Here is a 20,235-nt window from a genome sequence, read left to right as displayed (position 1 = left end):
TGTGTAAGGTTTTCTGAGTGGTGCTAAGGGCAAGAGTAACCAGCTTTCAGGAAGACCAGGGCAGGCGCTTTGGCTGTGCTCTTGACTGTCTGAGCCATGTCTGTAGTGGTCTCCACAGCACCAAGCCAGATGTGCACACAGGAAGCCAGCTAAACTGCAAGCACCAACACAGCCAAGACAGCTGTATATGAAAATTCTAGAGGTAAGAAAGATCAGTCTCAAAACAGGACTGGGAGCTCAAGCTTAAACTCAGTTTGATCTTGCTTATTGAGTGTTAGTTAGAGCTGGACAGGATCTGTGGTTTCCAGATTTTGAAAAAGGCAAAACATTATAAAATTTCTGTGTCAAAATTTGTTTCCTAGACACAGTAACTAATACACAGTAAACTAAGAAACTGGTTTACTTAGCAGAGAGCACAAAAACTATGTCCCTGTTCTTCAGTTTCCACTTATATTTTTAACTGTTTGATCATCTATTGGAGTTTACACAACATACTGCTATCTAGAGTGTGGAAAAAAGTCACAAAATACTTCCCAGCTGTCTACAGCTGTGTCCTATGCATAGTTGGACTCCACGGAGCTGCAAACACATCTGTCTGCCATGAAAGCCAAAGCCTCTGCTATTTTTTCTGCAGGAAAGAACTAGCAGTACAATGTCCAAAGCACGCAGCTGAAATGTTTTGGGTACATCTAAGCCAGAAGTGCTACACACACTCAAAGTATAATGAAGTATATGAAGGAGATATTCCAGCTTCTTAATTCGAAATATCTTGTTGATAATGCCTAGTTTTGCTTAACGCAAAATAAATGCTATGAATATAAATGAACACAGAAGATAGCTTTGCATATTACTTGTGGGGTAAGGAGTAAAGTAATACAAGACTCTGAAATTCTTACTTAAACAAAAACACCGAGGAACAGAGAGAGAGTTTAGTTTTTGTCAGCACAAGGTCACAGCCATAATGTCTGCACAGATTCTGGTACTGTGTCTAGGGTTCATTAATCAGACACATAGTACAAAACTGCATGATGAACTAGTGGTGTGAAACACAATTCAATTTTAAATTGTTTAGTGATCCTTGAGAACCACACACACACAAAAAAAATCAAAAATATTTACTAATAAAATGCTTTTCCCTGTGAGAACTACAGCAAAAAAGGACTTACATGCCATTGATCAGGACCTGGACTGGGCGGTTGTTGACGTGTTTGTCGCTTTTGTGTCGATTCTGAAAATTGGATTAGAAGGTTAAAAGGCATTTCCAGGAAACCAAACACACAGGAGCTGTAGGCAGTTCATTAACATTTTGGGTTTCCACCCAGCTGGCTGAATGGGTCAGGCAGATTAGGGTCACAACTGAGTCAGTGTCCAGCACATGTTTATGGCAGTGACACAGAGCATAACCAGACTGCAAAGGGCAAAAGGCAACACCAGGCTTGCTCTTGGAGAGAAGAAGGAGGGTAGAGCCTTACATATCACTTTAGCACAGCCCTGATTCAGCTGGCATTGCTCCCACCCACCTCAGTCTGTAAACACCAGAGAAATTCATTCCTCTGCTCTCATACAGAAAGTGGCCACTGATGTTCTGCCATTGCTCCCTTGAACATCAAAATCATTTTAATAATGAGAGAAAATCAGATGCTAAACTCATCTCTAATATCACTCTGTGAAGTCAATTGGGCTTTTGACCATTAGCTCTGATGACAGCAGACTTTGGCCAAAGCTGAGCAAGTTTGAAAAATCACAAGTGGGTTGAGCACTTGCTTCCTACCAATTTCTTTTTCCACCTACATTGTACTAGATGACAGAGGATGAGCTCTCCGAAGTGGAAGCCTAAGAAAATATTTCTATGCCTGCATCCAGACATATCTATGAGTGATCACATTTTCAGACATGCTGAGCAGTTTCAGAGAAAGTCAATGGAGCTGTTGGGCTCTGTTCAGCAATTTGGAAATTCTAGCTCTGGTTTCAGTAACAAACTATAGATTTTGGGGATTTAATTTCAGGCCCCATCTGAGTGCCTGCCACCAGATGAGTTTAAGCAGTTTATTTCAGTTACTGTGCTGAAGAATCACAGGCCAGCTCCAAAGTACTGGTCAGAAATACAGATCTTACAAAATCATCAATGGCATCCTTGACTCCTGATACAGCCAGCACCAGCACCAGGGGCACCACTGTTGTAAACCAGGCCAGTGAGGAAATCTGAGGAATCAACTGTAGGAAGAAAAGATCTGAGTTAAGACATTTTCTGCCAGTTCAGAAAACCACTGCTTCCTAATCAAGCTGCAGACAACATTTTTCTGTGATACCTGAATATAGAATAAAGACAGAAATGTAGCTCCATCACCCTATATGCGGCCTGCCCCCCTCCAAAGGTGGGAGAGCCAGGAAACGCATGTTTTCCTTCCAAAACAAGCTGTAATTTAAGTTAGAAAAATTGAGTTGTCAGAAAGAGTAGTGGGTTGCTCTTTATTGTTGTTTGCAGTATTAGGATTGCCAAATCCCCAGGGTATTTGGCAACTTTGGAAGTACTGACATGTGAGGGACTCAAGAGCTATCTGAGCAAAAACCAGCTGTGAAGAGCCCACAAAAGCTTCTGTTGTTTGTTTCAGTAACTTCTCACATTTTGCTGAAATAAATTTTGCATCAGCGGACAATGCAAGTTGTTGCCAGGGCTGACCTTGCTCTCCCAAGAGCAGCTCAGCTACTTTTGTTTCCTACATCTTTAACAGTGAGAGGACCATAGAATTGAAGGTGATTCTGTTAGGCTGTCAGTCAAGCAGAGGGAGATGTCTCACCCCACACAGCTAGAAGCGCATCTAGAAGCACAGCACTAGGGATGGAAGCCATGTGAAACCAGCATTAGTTTGTCCCTCTGTTTGGATCTGGGAAGTGTCAACTCCATGTGCATGTGAAGCTGACATTTATACATTTATGCACTGTCATAGCCCAGATCCTACAGGCATCATAGCCCTGCTCAGCTGTACAGGCTGCAACTGCTGCTTTCTCACCTCCCTTAGAAAATGCATGTCCCACTGGTCTGTGACAAAGGCGGGGGAGACAGAGTTCACACAGCCTGCCCATCACATCCACTCTTGATGCAGGAATAGTCCCACAGGGATGGAGTGAGGAATATGTAGACTAATGCCTGCCCTCTTTAGGCTACCTTGATGTAAAGAAAAAGCTGTGTGCTTTTATATATAGTCAACCCTAGATGGCCTAGCAAAACACACAGTGGAATAATTTAAGGCAAATACTTTGAAATACTATGAATTTGACAAACAGCTAGAGTGCAGCACAACAACACAGGAACTGTGCTCTCAGCTCAGCTGAAAAGGCACCTTCTCTTGAATAATATAGATGCCCTGTAATTTAAAAAATTCATTCCCTGCCAAAATGATCATATGTGGTTTGCTGAAGGCTTAACCACATTTCACCTATGCTTTTTTGAGCTGAAATTGTAAAAAAAGTAAGCATTTGAAACGGGTTATTTTGCAAATTTGTGTGCAGTGAAATGATCAACTTTAAAACATTAAGCTTGAAACATAATCAAAATTATACCCTTCTTTTGATAACATGTATTCTGATATGACTCAACAACGGCAGAGTACACAGCAAAGTGCAAAGGGGCAGAAATCCTGATATCAATTTATCCGGTGCGTTCAGCTTTCAGGGTATCATTAGCAGCAGTGATGAGCAAAGTGCAACACAATGCCATTGCAATCCACAGGGTTCGATAGTGCTGCCAGTGTCTGACACACTCCATACTGGACACCTTCCTCACCCTGGAGAAGGGAGCAGCAATATCCAGCTTTATGCAAACTAGCCAAAACCTTGAGCCTTCCTGATGTTAACTCCTTCCTTCCCAGGGAAACACCACAGGTTGCAAATGTGGTGCCCTTCTTGCTGTTTTCCTTTGTGACTGCCTGTGGAATTCACCTTAAAATCTATGGGTAAGAGACAACTTGGCTTTATAAACAGGATGAATAAGTAATACAAATCTGAGGACAGCCAGGGGCACTCAGAGGTAGACACAAAGAGATAGTAGGGCAGGGTGTGAAAAAGTTGCACAATTTGTCGAAAACTAATTAACTTTTTTCCTTCATTTAGTTCAAACCCTCATATCCAAAGGTAAAAGAGAAAATTGCTTTTTTCTGCCCTACTTTCTATGTACTGTAAGATTTTACTAAGATGCTAATTCACACCAGGACTATAGCTTGCACTTCATTACACCTGTCAAACATAGACTGGCTCTGATAACAGAGAACAATCTGCTGGAAACAGCACAGTGATTTCATACCTGCAAAATCAGCAAGAAAAGGAAGTAGGCATTGGCTATTCGCTGAAACTGCTCAAACAGGTTGAGAGGCAGGAAAGTGAAGAAATTGTATTTCGATGTTTTAATTGAATTATTCTGTAGGGAAAAAAAATGAAAATAAGGATTGGTAAAACAGGAAACAAAATTCAGCACAACACATTTCAACTGTGTATTACTTGCTTATATTTAGCAATAGCATTGTTCCCAACATCAGCTCAAAAAGCATTTCCTTTTCCCCCTCACAATCATGCCAAGTCAGGATAAACAGAGAATTCCTCTTGGAATGGGTGAAAACATGATGCTTGGCTTATGCCAATGCTGCTTCAGGTAGATAAACTTGTATGTTGTTGCTCACAACATCTTCCATTTATTAATAATCTTCTTACTTACACAGTGCACAAAGAAAATTGAGAACTGTAACCAGAAGACAACAATTTTTCTGTTAGCATCTACAAAGCAGGGATGGAAAACACTTGCCAGGTCAACCATCCATAACTTGTCTGATGCTTTGAAATACCCATTGGCTGCACAATCCTACTGGAGGTATATGTCCTCCCAGGAGCAGAATATGACATTATTATTACCATTTTCAGCTCATTCAGCAAACTTTCAGCTCAGCAGCTTCAACAGCTGTCTTGTTTCTATTCCACAAAAATCACTTAGATATGGTGTTGTGCAAACAGTCACTAATACAAGAACTCACTATTTCAGTAAGTGAGCTGCAGCTCTGTTCCCTATTTCCAGTTTCCTTTTCTAATATCAGATGGCCCCTCCAGCCACAAGAAGCGGTTACTCCCCAGTCTGTCTTTTGCAAACCACAGAAAGATCTAAGCTTGATATTGCAGAATGGGGTATTTTCTTCTCCAAAAATGCGAGCAGTCTAGTCCAATATGTGCCACCAGCCAGACAGGCTCAAGGCATCCTACTGACCCACCAGCTGCTGCTGTCCCTTTAGTTTTCAGGTGTGCTGAAAACTTTTTATATGATGTTTAACAGGGCCTGGTCCAGGTTAAGTTCTGGAAGGATGAATCCCCTCTACTGTGAGAACATCCCAAATTTTTCCCCCTAGAAAAAATTTCTCTCCAGACAATGCCCATTAACCCCCTTCCAGGGAACCTAAGGTGTGACAGCACAAGGAGGCAGATATGAAGCACACCTGAATTCCATAATGAATATGCTGGTTTAGCAGCAGAGAAAATGGTGATTGCAGTATTTGTAATAGCCTTTAGATACTGCTAAGCTGGTGGGAGGACAGAAGCTACTAAGTATGAATCACAACCCAATTCTTATCCATGCATTAATCTGGGATCTCGACATCTACACTGACATGCATCAGCAAGTTTCCAGCACTAAACCAATTATTTCAGGTTACCACTGAAAGGTATGTGTGGGGGAAGCTATTCCATTTTTGGCAGTTACTGGATTTCTCTACCTTCAGACACACAGTACAGCGTATGCTCTTCAGCATAGAAATCATGTTTTATCCCTTGGACAAGCCAAATGAGTAAATCTCTAAAAGGGCAGAAATTAAAACAGCCTTCATAGACGAGCTAGCCAAATCCTCCTCTTGACTGCACTCCAGCAAGAAAATATATTTATCAGTGATCATCGTATATACAACATTGCCTCTCTCCTGGTACCATGCAGCTACCAAGTGTGGTTAACTCTGTCTATGCCATGACGTATAGTTCAATTTGGTTTATTTCAAAATCCTCACCCGTGGGGTATGTGTCGTGGACAGGCTCCATGGACACTGCTGAAACAGAAGCAATGGAAAAACAGCATCTTCTGCAAACCCAGCATACTAGGAACTAAATTGCTTGACAAGACTGTGTCCATCAGGCACAAAGTCTAGCAGATTTTTTTAATAAAAGCTGGATCTAAATAAAGAAATCCGCCCACTATTCTGAGGACAAGTATTATGACCAGTTACTTAAAGAAAAAATAGAAGATTGTGGCTGCAGGAAAAAGTAAATGCAGGGGACTTGACCTTTGTGCGTCAACAGATTTCAGAGGGTTGCATATAACATGGGAAAAACTACTCAGTAAACACTCAGATAAAGTTTATAGATCTTTGCCTGCAAAAATCTCAGAAGGGAATAAGAAAAGAATGGGAGTGGTTTATTTCAATTCCTGCCTTCTATTTCTGTCCATTAATTACGTCAGGAAAATCATTGAATGAACCACAGCCATTCATTTTATTTCCTATTGCCATTAGGCATGGTAAAAACCCCAGACATAACAGCTTCCACATGCTTAACTGCAGGAATCTGGATAATCAGTGCTTTCTCCATAGTTGTTCAGGATCATTATATTGTTGGGCACATACTGTCTTTTGGGACACTAGGGCACTTTAGACTTGAGGATAAGTACAGGGAGTATTATCACGGATCTTCTCATTATTCTAGAATCCATAATTAAAATTAATCACCAGGAAAAAAAAACTTGTAATTACTATAAATATTTCTAATTAAACACATAACTTGTTCATGGACCCAGGGGCTAAAGGCATATCAATAGCAAATTATAATGACAAACTAGAGAAAACTTCAGCCTTTCCAAATCAAAACTCTGCATTTTCACATCACAGATACAGCTGAAGCACTATGCAAGGTATCATATAATCAAAGAAATATAGAATGGTTTTGGTTGGAAGTGATCATAAGACCATCTCATTCCAACTATCCCTACCAAGGGCAGGGACACCTCCCACCAGACTAGGTTGCTCCAACCTGGCTTTGAACACTTCCAGGCATGGGGCACCCACATCTTCTCTGGGCAACTTGTGCCAGTGTCTCAACATCCTGACAGTAAAGAATTTCTTCCCAGTATCTAATCTAAACCCACCCTCAGTTTGAAGCCATTCCTTTGCCCTGTCTGCTACATGCCCTAGTAAAAAGTCCCTCTCCGTCATTCTTATAGGCTCCCTTCAGGTACTGGAAGGCCACAGCTAGGTCACCCTGAAGCCTTCTCTTCTGCAGGCTGAGCTAACCCAATTCTCTCAGGTATCGATTATGTTTTCAGGCAATACTACAGGGCTGTGTGCTTTGACAGCTCAGGCTCTTGGCCAGTTACAGGGAAACCTCAGTTGGCCTGTGTTCTTGACCTTATCCTATTCTGTGATGCTTAACATCATCAAACCCTGTCACTCTTTAGAGCTGGACCGGAGCCTGACTCTGGGGTGGGAGGGGTGCTACAGGAGCCTGCATCACTGCGGTGCATAAATAGTCCACATGCAGCCACCATTCCACAAGCAATGCATCTAATACATCATCTGCCTCACTGTGCCCACACTCTGCCTTCAGTGGGGGAGACTCCCATAGAGAAAAAGTCATGGAGAGGAATAAGCTTTATAACAGCAATTAGGTATTGAGAGGCCTTACTGAAACTTCTGGTTTTCCTATAGATGCATAAAAACCAACAGCTAAGAAGAGCAGTTCCATGTGCTAAGCACAAAGATGGGGATGGGGAGCTTTACATTTACTCCCTGATCTGCCCTAGACTTCTGGTTGTGCGAGGGCAGTCCCTGCATGCACCTGTGTCCTAAATGAGCAGGTCTGAGCGTGGTTTACCCACAGTCAGCCTGGAGCTCTCCAGATGCGAAGCTTGACACCAGAGCAATGTTGTCTGTGGGTGAGGGATTATTCTCATCTGCTCTTTTCAGGGGCTAGATTCACACCTCCTGGAGGTGTGACTCCACCAAAATGCTGTCCCTAAGAATAGTGCTCATCTCTCCACAGTTATACAAGTCCAGATCTGGCGGATGAGCTGTTACTTTGGGGGTGTTTTCAGAAGCCCGCCTGTGACGTCCAACAGCAAGCAGAACTCAGCAGATGGCTCCTACCTTAGATTGCTGAGCAAACAAATCATCTCCTTGCCATAAAAGTCACTGGAAATAAGAGACACTGATGCTTTTGTGGCTAGATTACAGGGGCTAAAGTGTATGGCAAGGTACTGACCCTCTGAATTTACACCCCTGGCTCAGTGACATAATAGTTCCCAGCAGCTGGACAACCTAGCCCCAAGTAAATTTTAGCAAGACCTTGGTGACCCCACAGGGAGGTGTTATGCCACATCACTTGGCAATGCTGTTGGTGCTTGTGTAGCACAGACCAGTGGAACAGCTGAGCAGCAGAAATGTCTTTTCCAGGTGTTTTGGTAAAGCCTTGCCAAGGAGGTGGCAGAAGTGCAATTCCATGTTCCTCTGTTTAACTGCAGCAGTGCCATTGGAAAGAACACAGAAGCCATAAGCAGAAATCTGACCACAGGGCTGTGAATGTGCTCATGAAAATTTTTAATAAACTCGTGTAACAGTGCATAATGTGCCACCAAGGGTTTGTTTTCACAGGGATTATGGAACAGTCAGACCAGATCAGTTTTAAGACTCCCAAGTTCACTGACTTGTTCCTGATGGTAGGCAGCAGCCCCAGCTCAACAGAAGACTGATAAAGGCCAAAAGGATGTGGTGGTGTTAATCTGGTCCCTGTAAAAGTCTCTGTAAAAAAGTAAACTCCCAGGAGTAACAGACTGGCCAAACACTAGAAATAAAAATGCCAATTTCAAGAGCACAGCTCTCTTTTCTTCTCTTTTCTTATCTTCCCCCCCATTTTTCTTTTCTTTAAGCAGAAAAAGGATAGGAATGTCTTACATATGCAACCCCTTGACCCTCTCTTGACAGCACTAATGAAGTGAGTTCCAGGATCTCATCACATGTTAGGTATGCCATGAAAATCTGTAGGAAAGCATGATCACTTGTTGTGTTTTCCTATGTTGTTCCTTCAGTCTGGTGTCACCCCATTACTGAGCAGTTAATCATCAGTGTGGTGAATGTCCTTGTCATGGTGGTGCAAAGGATGACACAGGGCTGGCATGGCTTGATAACCTCATGCCATTGCTCACAGACAAGCCAAGCACAATAACCTAAAGGTCTTGTGTCTTAGGCATCCCTTTGACAACATTGTGCTCTCCTCTGGCTCAGCTCAGTACCTGAAGTTGCTGCCTGTCAGGAAGGAGGAAAGAAGGGGAGGACAGATCACTGCTGAGTGGTGCAAAGGAGACAAACTCCAAACCACTGTTTTATTTTCATTATGGCCTCACACAACAAGACTCCCAACCAGTGCAGTAGGAGTATTCTCTCCATAAGCCTTAATCTGATGAAGAGTGGAAGACTTGATCCAAAGGAGTCTATGGACTTCACTGAAGACCACATCTGGCACAGCTCAATCTTTATGTGCTTCTCAGGGGCCTGATATGCCTTGAGGACCTTGGCCTCACCTGGTGTGTCCAGCCACAACCCCTGTCCAGAGCTCAGGAGTTCACTTAAGCTCAGCCAGGAGCCTTCTATCCTCACTTGAGCTATGTTGTAGAAGTTCCCATCTCCAGACTGTCATATGTCCTTGTTTCCCTGATATATCTATCCAGTTCTACTTCCTTGATGGACCTTGGACCTCTGGTATGGATTTGTCTTCAGCCCTCTCTCTCATCACTTCTCTCTGGGCTCCCTAAGAGGGCCCTGGACCTGGTTCATCACCTAACCTTGTCTGAATGGTCAGGATGGACCCCATCACCAGCATCCTGCCCTGTCCCTGCCTGCCAGATGCTACAGGACTGCACCCTGGTCAGTGAGAGCTCTGCCTGAGCTAGGATCACCTCCACCTCCAGCTTGCCCCTTGCTCTGGCTGCTCCCTGACAGCGCCTCAAGTGCTCTTTAGATGGACCCAACTTACACCTAACTAAAGAGCAGTGGAGGTTGCTATTCCTTCAGGGACTACAGAGACCACTTTTCACTTCATCAGACCACACTCCCTTTCACCTTGAGGGACACTGGGAGACATTTGCACGTTGAGACAGGAAGAGAAGGCAGCTGGTGCCACAACCCTGACCATGCTGATAAGGTCCTTGAGGATCACCCGCCAGGCAGCCTTCTGAGATCAAAGCATGCAAGCAGAGGAGGTGGAGCAGAGTCTGAGCCACTACCAGAGCTCCCTGCTCTCCAATTAAATTTCAAACAGATAGGAGCCCAGCTGCTAATCCAGCCCAGGCAATGTGTATTGGCTGTAGGAAGTTATATACATCCCTCCCATTTCACTAGAGACTTCATCAGGTGACCCGAGTCCAAGCAGCCCCCTTGCTGCTGGTCCTGATGAAAGAATGCTGGCTTGACCCTGGGTCCTGATCCAAGATGAAATTTGTCATTGACTCACAGGCCTTGCATTTCCTTTCCTATTGTCTGAAAGCCAATTTCAAAGTTGTTTTCGCAGCCCTTCATGACGTCCCAGTGCAGCTGTGCTAAATTCCAATGTGAAAGCAAAGAATTAAAAAAGGAACTAGGATCAGATCAAACACTAAAAATCTTCAGAAGAGATTTTCCTCTCCAGAGGGTTGATGGAGAGCCCATCACGGTGGACACACAGAGGCTGTCCCCCCTGTAGCTCTGTTGGGGTGAGTGCAGACAGATTAGGTTGATTAAAGTCCTTAAATCTTGCTATACCACATCTGCCTCCCTGCTTTCCACTTTATTTCAGTCTTTACACAGAACAAACCTCTTTCTGAATTCAGGAAGGATCTTTCTGTCTGCATTGTGAATAAACACATGATTAGGACTTGACTTTTCATTTTTACTGACCTATATTGAGCCCTTTTCTGTGCTGCTCTAAGTGCCTTTTCATGCCACTCATTCACACTTTGTTTCTGAGTCATTCCAAACTAATTTTGTGAGCTGGTGGGTAGTGATCATACCTTCACACTCAGCCCTTCCAGTTAACTGCACAGCACTTTGTTTTAAAGTTTGTTTAATTTTTCTAAGCCTTCTGCTCAACTACTGTGGCCTCATGGCTGGAGAAGTGTGGCAGGCAGGGACACACAGCAGTTTAGCATCTCCTGTATTTTCTGACAGCCTGGGGAGGGGAATTTGCCCTCTGAAGTCTCCTGCAAGTTGTAGAGTGATGGGAGGTGGACATGCCCTTGCATGCAGTGGCAGACATGGCTTTCCAAGGTGCAGTCCCAGGTTCCTGTAAAGCTGGTTTGAGCAATTCGGGAGTCTTGCTTCATACCAGGAGGGCCACCTTTCAGCAGCTGCCAGAGCTGATGTCAGACTCCACACACAAGAGAGTTTTCAAGTCTTTATCAGTTCGTCTCTTCTCCCTTCACAGATACCCTGGAGACTTTGCACCGGCAAGGGACAAAGTCCCACCAGGAATAGGGATATTCAGGGATAACACACCCACCTCTGGTTGTACTTTCCCACCTCCCCGTTCTTGCTGTGATAAAGAGGGACAAAACACCTCTGTACCTTTGATCTATGCCTACATAATAGAAACTGCCCGTTTAGTGAAAGGCTGAAATCTTCACAGCAGGTGGGACAGAAAGCCTGGCAGCAGCAGTAAATCAATACGAAACATCTAGGGTTGCATTTCCCCTTCTTTTTCCTTATTGGCTTTCCTCAGCAACTGCCTCACCCTAAAGAAACATTTACCGCCTCACCTAGCTTTGTTGCAAGAACCTGTTCTATAGGTTTTATGGCTAATGTGGCCTTAAGTTACCAAGAAATCTGAAACTCAGTCCTGTAACTTTCACTGTCTAAAATACTTTTAAAGCTTTGTTATATTGGTGGGTTTCTTTTGGATCTTAGCAGTCCTGTCCCCCTGAACCACATCCTAGTGCTTAGCAGAGCAACCCCACCATGATGAGACAAATCTGAATGTGAGGAAGGTACCCAAATTTAACCCTTGCCTGGAAGAGCTAACTTTCAGGAGCACCATAGATATGTTATGGGAGAATGCCAGGAGACTATCTCCCTTTTTGTCATTTCCACATTCATCAGCAATCTACAGCATGGGATGTGATGTAAGTTATGAGCAAGTTTAGTTCTCTTCATACACCATAGTAACGTGGAGTTAATAAATTGAACTTTTGTGAGGACTTACTGGAATTAAGCAGCCCAGGACATGATGTGCAGCCCTCTACAGTTATGTTAGTTCTTGCACCACCACCTAAAGTCTGCTAGCACCTCACCATCCACTAGCAACTTCAAGGCTTGGCTCTTTTTGGGCAGTTTCCTGGATTTCCCGAGCCTCAGTCTACACAGGACTCCAGAAATCATGACCCATAGCTAAAATGAGGTGCATGATTACCAAAACTCACTGCCACGTGGTAACACATTATACTGAGCTGGCTTTTTGGCTGCCTTCACTTTATCACCTAATCACAGACTTACCCGAAATTCAGAAGTGTTCTCAAAGTTGTCTACTTAATTGTGGCTATTTGCAAATCCTTGGGCACAATCAAGCAATCAGCTGGGAAGCACTGTCATGCAAAGTCAGTTTTCTGAATGGCTTTTCACAGAATTAGGCATGGAACCAGAAGAGTTGCTTGTTCTCTCTACCCTGACACACCTGCCCATCTCCCTCTTACTTTCTTGTCCCACTACTGCACATTACAACCATTCAGTGGAAGATGACAAAACCGTACGTAGTGACAATAACCATTGCAGCACGCTACTGACAGGTTGTGTGCAAATCAAGTTCATTTCCCCAGTCTCAAATCACCAGTTTTGATAAGACATTCATGCTGCATAGTACTTCACATATATTAACTGCTATGCATTTCATATTCAGGACACATGCAGCAGCTCTGGACTCTGAGACTCTCTAACCCATGTCCATGGCTGAAAAGCAACCGCTGAACACAATCATGTTGCCATCAGTCAAACCTGCTGGCAAGTCATACTGTCCCAGTCACAAGAAATTAGTGTGTTCTAAAATGCTTCATTTTTTCACCTCTTGCCAAGAAAATACTTGTGATGTTCCTAAACCAAAACATGATTCAAAGAGCTCCCGAGTAACTGAATGATTAATTTCACCACTGGAATTCAGATATTCAAAGGACAAAAATTCACAAAATTCACTTTGGTATTAATTGGCAGCTGCAAACACTTAGAAAGACTGCAGCTTCAGGGTGGCCTCGAAGAGGGGATGCCCCTGCAGGCAGGGCAGATCTAGAGGCTGAGCTAGCCCTCCTCTGCACACAGCATCAGAAAATGGTCCACAAGCTTTGGAAATGAAGTTGCCCGAGGGGCTCCCTGGCCAATTAGCCTTGCAGCCCTGGGACACAGCCAGCCTGTGTCGAGGTGCACTTTGGAATCACAGATTTCATGGCACAAAGTGAACCTAAGTAAGACTGTTAGGAATCTCGCAGAAAAGGTGGCAGAAAGCCATAAGGGCCAGATTCAAAACCTTCCTGACAGAGATGATTTCACTGCAAAAGCTGAGGAACTGACACATTTCCTTTCATGTTTTACTTTAAATGGAGACAAATTTCCACAGAAAACTCCCCCCATGTTCTGCTATTGAAAGGCCTTGGAGCCTGATCCTGAAAACTCTTTGACTCTCAAATAATTTTCGGTAAGTGTGCAAAGTCACTGTGTCATGCTTTTCCAGAGCTGGATCTCCTTCAGCTGCCCATTTTTCAGGCTGACTTAGCAGCGATCCACCTCTGTTGGTTCATCTGGCTTGTGTTTGCCTGGTTTGCAGAGCTATAGCTGGCATGCAGTTCTGTTCATCTCTTTGAAACAACACTTGAGACATGAAACAGATGCAGCTACATCTGCATGAAACAACATACACTGGTTACTTACAGCATATTCAAACTGCAGATTAAAATCCCGGTTGTTTGCTTGAAGTTGTCTCTCTTCCTCTGCAAAGAAAAGGAAACACATCAATCATGCTTGAGGGTAAGCAGAGTCAATACAGATGTGATCAAAGCATCAAAAAGTGCAAGCAGAGCTGGTAGAAGGGAGTGAGTGACACAGTGAATCAGAGTCCCATGTCAGAGACCTGGGGTGGCTGGTGACACTGATGGAGCTGCACTGTGGACTGGTACCATGGCACTCTTAACACCACGGAACAAAGTCTCCTCCACGCACCACTCGCTGCAATGCCAGTGCCTGGTCAGGTTGTTCACCTTCTGGGTAGGAGTTCCCCCTTACTAGTGGTGTTCAGTCTTCCTGCCCTGCTCCTTCTCTTCCCCCTGAAGTCTCTGGAGCTTTTGCCATCAGCCTACAGCTGGTCCTCTTCTTCCAGTACAAGTGCATCTCTGAGCATCATCCTACTGGTAGGACATCATCACCAGAGCTATCATGAAATCAAAAATTACTGGAAGGATATCAAAAAGTCATCAAAACTGTCCTTTACCTCAAAGCAGGGGCTTGCCTCTCTTCCCCAAAAATGACATAGAAAGCTCCAGCAACCGCTGTTCTTCAATTGTCTATTCCAGGACTGAAGTCTCCTTACACCCCTAGGGTGGTTTTCTCCTGCATTATCTAACATAAAACTCATTACTTCAATTTCAAGGGGTTTTATCTTCTCCCAGGAGGGTCAAAAGTGGTCTTCTGCTTTCCCTAAGTTCCTTGTGCTACTTGCCAAGGATGCAGAGAGTTGAGGGAGGGGATTGTCCCACTCTGCTCTGCACTGGTGCCGCCCTACCTTGAGTCCTGTGTGCAATTTTAGGCACCACAGTGTACAAAAAGGTATAAAAGCTATTAGAAAGAGACCAAAGGAGGGTCATGTGGATGGTGCAGGAACTTGAGGGGAAGCCATATGAGGAACACCTGAGGTCACTTTGTCTGTCCAGCCTGGAGAGGAGTAGACTGAGGGGAGACCCCATCACCGTCCACAACTTCCTCGGGAGGGGAAGAGGAGAGGCAGACACTGATCTCCCCTCTGGGTGCCCAGTGACAGGACAGAGGGAATGGCCTGAAGCTGTGTCAAGGGAAGTTTAGGTTGGATATCAGGAAAAGGTTCTTCACCCAGAGGGTGGTTGGGCACTGCAACAGCTCCCCAGGGAAATGGTCACAGCAGCAAGCCTGACAGAGTTAGAGAAACATTGGACAATGTTCTCAGGCACGAGGTATGGTTCTTGGGGCTGTTCCATGCAGGGATTCTGTGATTCTGTGATTCCAAGTTCACTACATACTGAAGGCTGTTATGCCTTACACTAGCCTTCCCAAGGGTAAGCACCTCCTGTTTCTTCAGTCACTTCTTATGCATTAATCCATCAGAAGGAGCATCACCCTTGGTGCTCTCCAGTGGGCTTCCCAGCTAGTTCAGCCCGTTCTGGATGGATGCCCAAAATGGGCCATGGTTTGCAGCTGAGGCCTTACCAAAGCTGGCCAGGCTTTCCTTGCAGAAAATGCACATTGTGCATAAGAATTCACCCAGGAGTAATTTAAATTAACATCCTTATGCACCACCAGTACACACAGAGGATGGCTCCCCAGAATGATCCACTTTGGCAGATCCTTTCTGGCAGAGCCAGATGCCTCATCAGGCAATGCAAATCTTTCATTTGTCCTTGCTGAACTGCATCCAAATTCTTTCAGACTATTTCTCCAAGGAGTCAATTCCAATCCTATCTTTCAGTGTGCTTGTAGCTCTTGCCAGCGTGGTGCCATTCACAGATGTACTAAGTGTGTTCTTTACTCTGTCAGCCAAGATGTAGAAGTAAATATTGAATACCAGACTCAGGATGGGATATACCCCTGATGAATCTTTCAAGTTTCCTTATCAGTCATCAATATCTATTGTTGATGTCTTCTTTTTTTTTTTTTTCTGAAAAATCTAGCACTCACTGTTTTGTGATTTTATCTCAAGCATGTGCCTCCAGTTTACTTGTAAAAATGCCACAAGTGACAGTCAAGATACATGGCAGCTATCTGAAGCTTTTTCAATAGCCCTCCAGCTACCACTAAAACAGAATTAATTTTGGTTTAATGCAGTTTTTCAGGACAGCTGACTGTTAATCATCTCTTCCCCACACACACACTCCTAGTTACTTTGAAGTGGTTTGCTGTATTGTTTTAACCTTCACTCAAGTGAAGCCAATACATCTATAATTGCTCAGCTTTTCTTTTTTCCCTGTGCTTGCTCTCTTCCCAGTCTTCTGAACTTAGCCTGCCTGTGAGCCAGACTCTCAAAGGCAGAACTGCTCCAGGGCATGCTTTACCTTACCCAGTCAACCCATTCTCTCTCTATTCCAGCCCAAAACCGATCCCTTTCTCTCTGCTTTTGGCAAGTATTATGTTAGATATCTAGAAGGAAAAAAAGAAAAAAAAAACAAAAAAAGAAAAAAACAAAAACAAAAAAAAAAAAACCAAAAAAAAACAAAAAAAAAAAACCACCACCACAAAAAACTCCTCTGATTTCTTAGCTTTATTTGCTAGGCTTTTTTCCACTGAGCCTCCCCAGAGACCCCAACTCTTACAGAACAACTTTTATTGCCCTTTATGTCCTTGATAGCCTTTTCTCACTTTGAGCCTTTGCCACACAGTTTGTGCTGGATAAAACAAACTGTTTTGCACCTTCTAGAGGCATCCTTCCTTTGTCTGAAGCAAATGGAGCGCTTCTGATTTCACCATTTCACTCATCCTTCTGAGCCTTTCTCTGAAAGGTGATAACTTATACATGTGCCCTTAATATCAATTAATAATATATGTGCCCTTAATATCAATTAATAATATATGTCCCCTTAATATCAATTATTTAAGGAAACGACAGCTCTGTCTAATTCTCCCCCCACACTAGGATTCCTTCCCATGAGGTCTCAGCTATTAGTTCCTCGTATTTATTGAAGGTTTCCTTCTTGAAGTCAATGTTAAACAATTTGATACTGTCACTTTTTCCTAAGTATCATCACATCATTTCATAACTATCCATATTTACACTCTCTCCAGCTTTCAGAGGACCAGCCAGCTCCTCCTATTCCCTCCCTTTTGGAGGGAATCACTTCTGAAACAACCTCCTTTCCTCTCCAAAAAGTTACCCACCTCTGCACCAAAACTCTGTGCCAGCTGAGTAGGTCGTGTTCCTCTACACTTCTCTCCAGCTCTGCCTCTGCATAGATGGAATTCTTCATTTACCACCATATCCTGCCTCTCAGAAAACTGTATTTTCTTTTTTTTTTTCTTTTTTCCTTTTTTTCTTTTTTAAAATTTTTCCATAAAAGACTGCCCTTCTTGGTTTTCTATGCCTGTGTTCATTACCTTGTAGCATTACTAAGAGATCTGCAATTTGCTCATCTCTTTCTTAAAGCTGCATTTCAGACCACATAGTCATGAAAGGAAAACATCTGTTAACCATACAGAGTTAGTTTTATTTTCTGCTAATATTCCAGCCTCATGAGTTAACACAGCACGTGTCTATTACACCTATTAAATGATGTGTTAAGATATCTAGTTCTTCTTGCTTGCTCACTCTTGCATTAGCAAGCACCTAAGCTGTTCAATGCATTGAAGTGCTAGCCTTCCTCCTTTTCCTTCAATGACCCTGTAAATACACAGGGTCCCTGAGTTTTAAACCCTTTTTCAGATCACCATTTTTTGGTCTGTAGGCTATTTTCATCAAGTCCTCTAATCACTAATGTAAAACAGTGTTAGCAGGCAAATGTGCTTTTCTTCTTCTTTAGGCACATCTAACAGTATAAGTCATTTTGAAATCAGCTGCCATCTGCCCCAAATGGATGATTCAGATCAACCACAGCAGCTTCATTCAATACCCTCAAAGTGCTTAGTCCTTCACTGCTTTCCTCAGACAAATTTTTCTTATCTTCACAATGGGGAGAACAATGTACCAAGAGATCAGACTCACTTATCTGGTGTCCCAGAGGAAAACAGAAGCAGAGCTCAAGAGGTTCAGACTTGCTGGGCTTCAACTATTGTGTTGTGTGCTCCTTCAGGAATTTTCCTGAGAACAACTGGTATTCTTAAAGCCGATGAAAGATAAAGGTATTTGTGAAAAACAGAACTTCCCAACACTTGCCTGTTTCCTGCCATACAGTAAGTGCAACCCTTATCCCCTCCTCAGGAGCTCCAAGTCTAGTACTGGAAGAAGTGCCACAGAAAAGATAAATGGTATTAATGTAAATAGGAATAGATGACAAAGCTATGGAGAGCCTCGGGTGTCGGCAGCTCTGAGTCTTTAGTGGCTTTCTGTTCTGTATGCAGAAGTGGAAATCCAAGTGCTGCAGGCAACAGTTGAACATGCCCTGAGCTCCTTTGCTCTTTCCAGGGCACACTGAGGGAGCAAGAAGCCATCCCCTTTCTCAGGTTGCCCCCAGGGTGTTCACAGCCAGGGAAGAGGCACTTGACACATGGATTTGAACTCAAGAGTCTCAAATGCGCCTAGAAAAAAGCTGACACATGCATGTGCCCCAGGTGGGCAAGGAAGCCTCTCAGAACAGTGAGAGATGTACTCTCCAAGTGGCTTTTATGTGAGAAACATTAATGGTAGCAAATGGCTTGGGGATGGCAAGGAAACATGAGGCAGTGGGACATGAAACAGAACAGAAATGAGAATCAAGGCACTGCATTCCCACACAGCACATAAGGGCAGGTTTCCTGTGATAACCCTTTCTTAAGGCCCCAGGTAAATGTGAACCTGGTTCAAAACTGAATGGAGCCTTTGCCTGCCACAGCCATCCATCTCTCTCAGAGGCAGTGTCCCTAAAGGTCAAAATATGAGGCTAATTCCTAGTGGCGAGAATTTAATTTTTCCTGATGGGTAACAGCCAATATCTTAGGCTAAATCAAGATAAACCACAATAAATTTCAGGGGAGCCTCATCCAGCAGCATCAGCAAGGAGAACTTCCTGTCCTCTGGCTACACCAAGGGAGAACCACTGTGACCACATGCACAGGGCAACACTGCCTCAGTGGCTTTTACCAGCTGAGGAAAGTGAGGTCCCACAGCTGTGCCTCCAAATCCAGTAGTTCTCAACCACTGCAGACCACGCGACTCTCATTTGTGTCTGGAACAGTCTGGACAGAAATGACGTCTCTTAGATGATCACAATAAACAAAAAATTTAAAAAAGTCAAGCATTACACCAGCTTTGCCTGGAAACCATAACTCAGGGTTTTTTGGATGTAGATCCAAGCATGCATGTCTTATCATGCCCTGTTGATTCTGAAAGCAATGAGGAAAAGGGGAGGGTGAAAGCTGTACGGATATCAGATGAGAAGTTTTTCATTTCTTGAAACGTTTTAATATATCTCTAAGTAAATCAAATGTTCTGCTTCTGCAAATTGCATTCACTGGAAAGAAGGAATGGTATTTGTGCTCCAAGTTATCATTTCACTGCCACTGAAAACTATTTTAAATTATTCATCAGTGGAAACTCGGCGTACATAAATATGGCTTAGTGCCCAGTTCTTGGTCTAACCACTGAGACCAAGTCACTGGGAAAGTGCCTATTTTCTCAGGCAGACAGTTTTAGAAGCTAAACCTCAGAATAACATCTGTATTTAATAAAATTAAACCTATGCCAAAAAATCAGCTATAAATGTAACTGGCCAGCCCACCAGCTTTCTTACTTTAGGACTGCTGCATGGAAAAGTCCTGCAAAAGGTTAGATTCAAGATCTGGTCAGACAGCCTGGAAATTTGTTTCTGGTTTATGCTAAGGAGCATATGCCAAGAGAAGTGCTTTCAACAGGGTATTGGAAAAGTTTTGTAGATATTGGGTCTTGCGGCTCCGAGAAATGGGAGGTTAAGATCTGCCTGGTTTTGCCAAGTCCTATACAAACTAGACACTGATGCTTCGTGCACGAAATGAACACAGCCCAATTAGGGGAGTGCCTGACAACAGAACAGAGACAGCATAAACTCTGTAAAAATAATAATCTCTCCTCCACCCTTTAAACAAGTGACCTCAAGAGCAAAAACTCTGCCCTGGACCAGCTATAAAGAATGGCATCCAGGAGCTGGACTCATCTCCCCAGCTTCCCTTATAGAGTGGTTCTTAGCAAAGCTATTATCAAGCTGTGAAATCTGTAACAGATTGTTGTGGTTCCAAGGGAACTGACCCTACTGGGACTGTAATTCAGGTCTCTACTGCAACACGCTGTAAGAGGTCTCAGAAGACCCCC

At 43.6% G+C, this 20,235-nt stretch overlaps 1 protein-coding gene across 4 annotated transcripts in view; it reads right to left on the bottom strand.

Moving 5' to 3' along the window:
- The window catches only part of LOC119695265 (phospholipid-transporting ATPase ID-like), an 85,936-nt gene that overhangs the window by 39,838 nt on the left and 25,863 nt on the right, over nucleotides 1-20,235 (bottom strand). For all 4 annotated transcript variants that reach the window (XM_038123373.1, XM_038123374.1, XM_038123372.1 and 1 more), the window contains exons 3-6: nucleotides 13,953-14,011; nucleotides 4,301-4,414; nucleotides 2,116-2,214; nucleotides 1,167-1,228 (exon numbers count right to left, since the gene is read on the bottom strand). In XM_038123373.1, coding sequence (XP_037979301.1) covers nucleotides 1,167-1,228; nucleotides 2,116-2,214; nucleotides 4,301-4,414; nucleotides 13,953-14,011 — 334 coding nt within the window. The remainder of the gene's footprint in view (nucleotides 1-1,166; nucleotides 1,229-2,115; nucleotides 2,215-4,300; nucleotides 4,415-13,952; nucleotides 14,012-20,235) is intronic.

The sequence above is a fragment of the Motacilla alba genome, chromosome Z (assembly GCF_015832195.1).
Source record: "Motacilla alba alba isolate MOTALB_02 chromosome Z, Motacilla_alba_V1.0_pri, whole genome shotgun sequence".
Lineage (NCBI taxonomy): Eukaryota > Metazoa > Chordata > Aves > Passeriformes > Motacillidae > Motacilla > Motacilla alba.
Note: the sequence above shows the minus strand (reverse complement) of the source record. Positions and strands in the feature narration are given on the sequence as shown.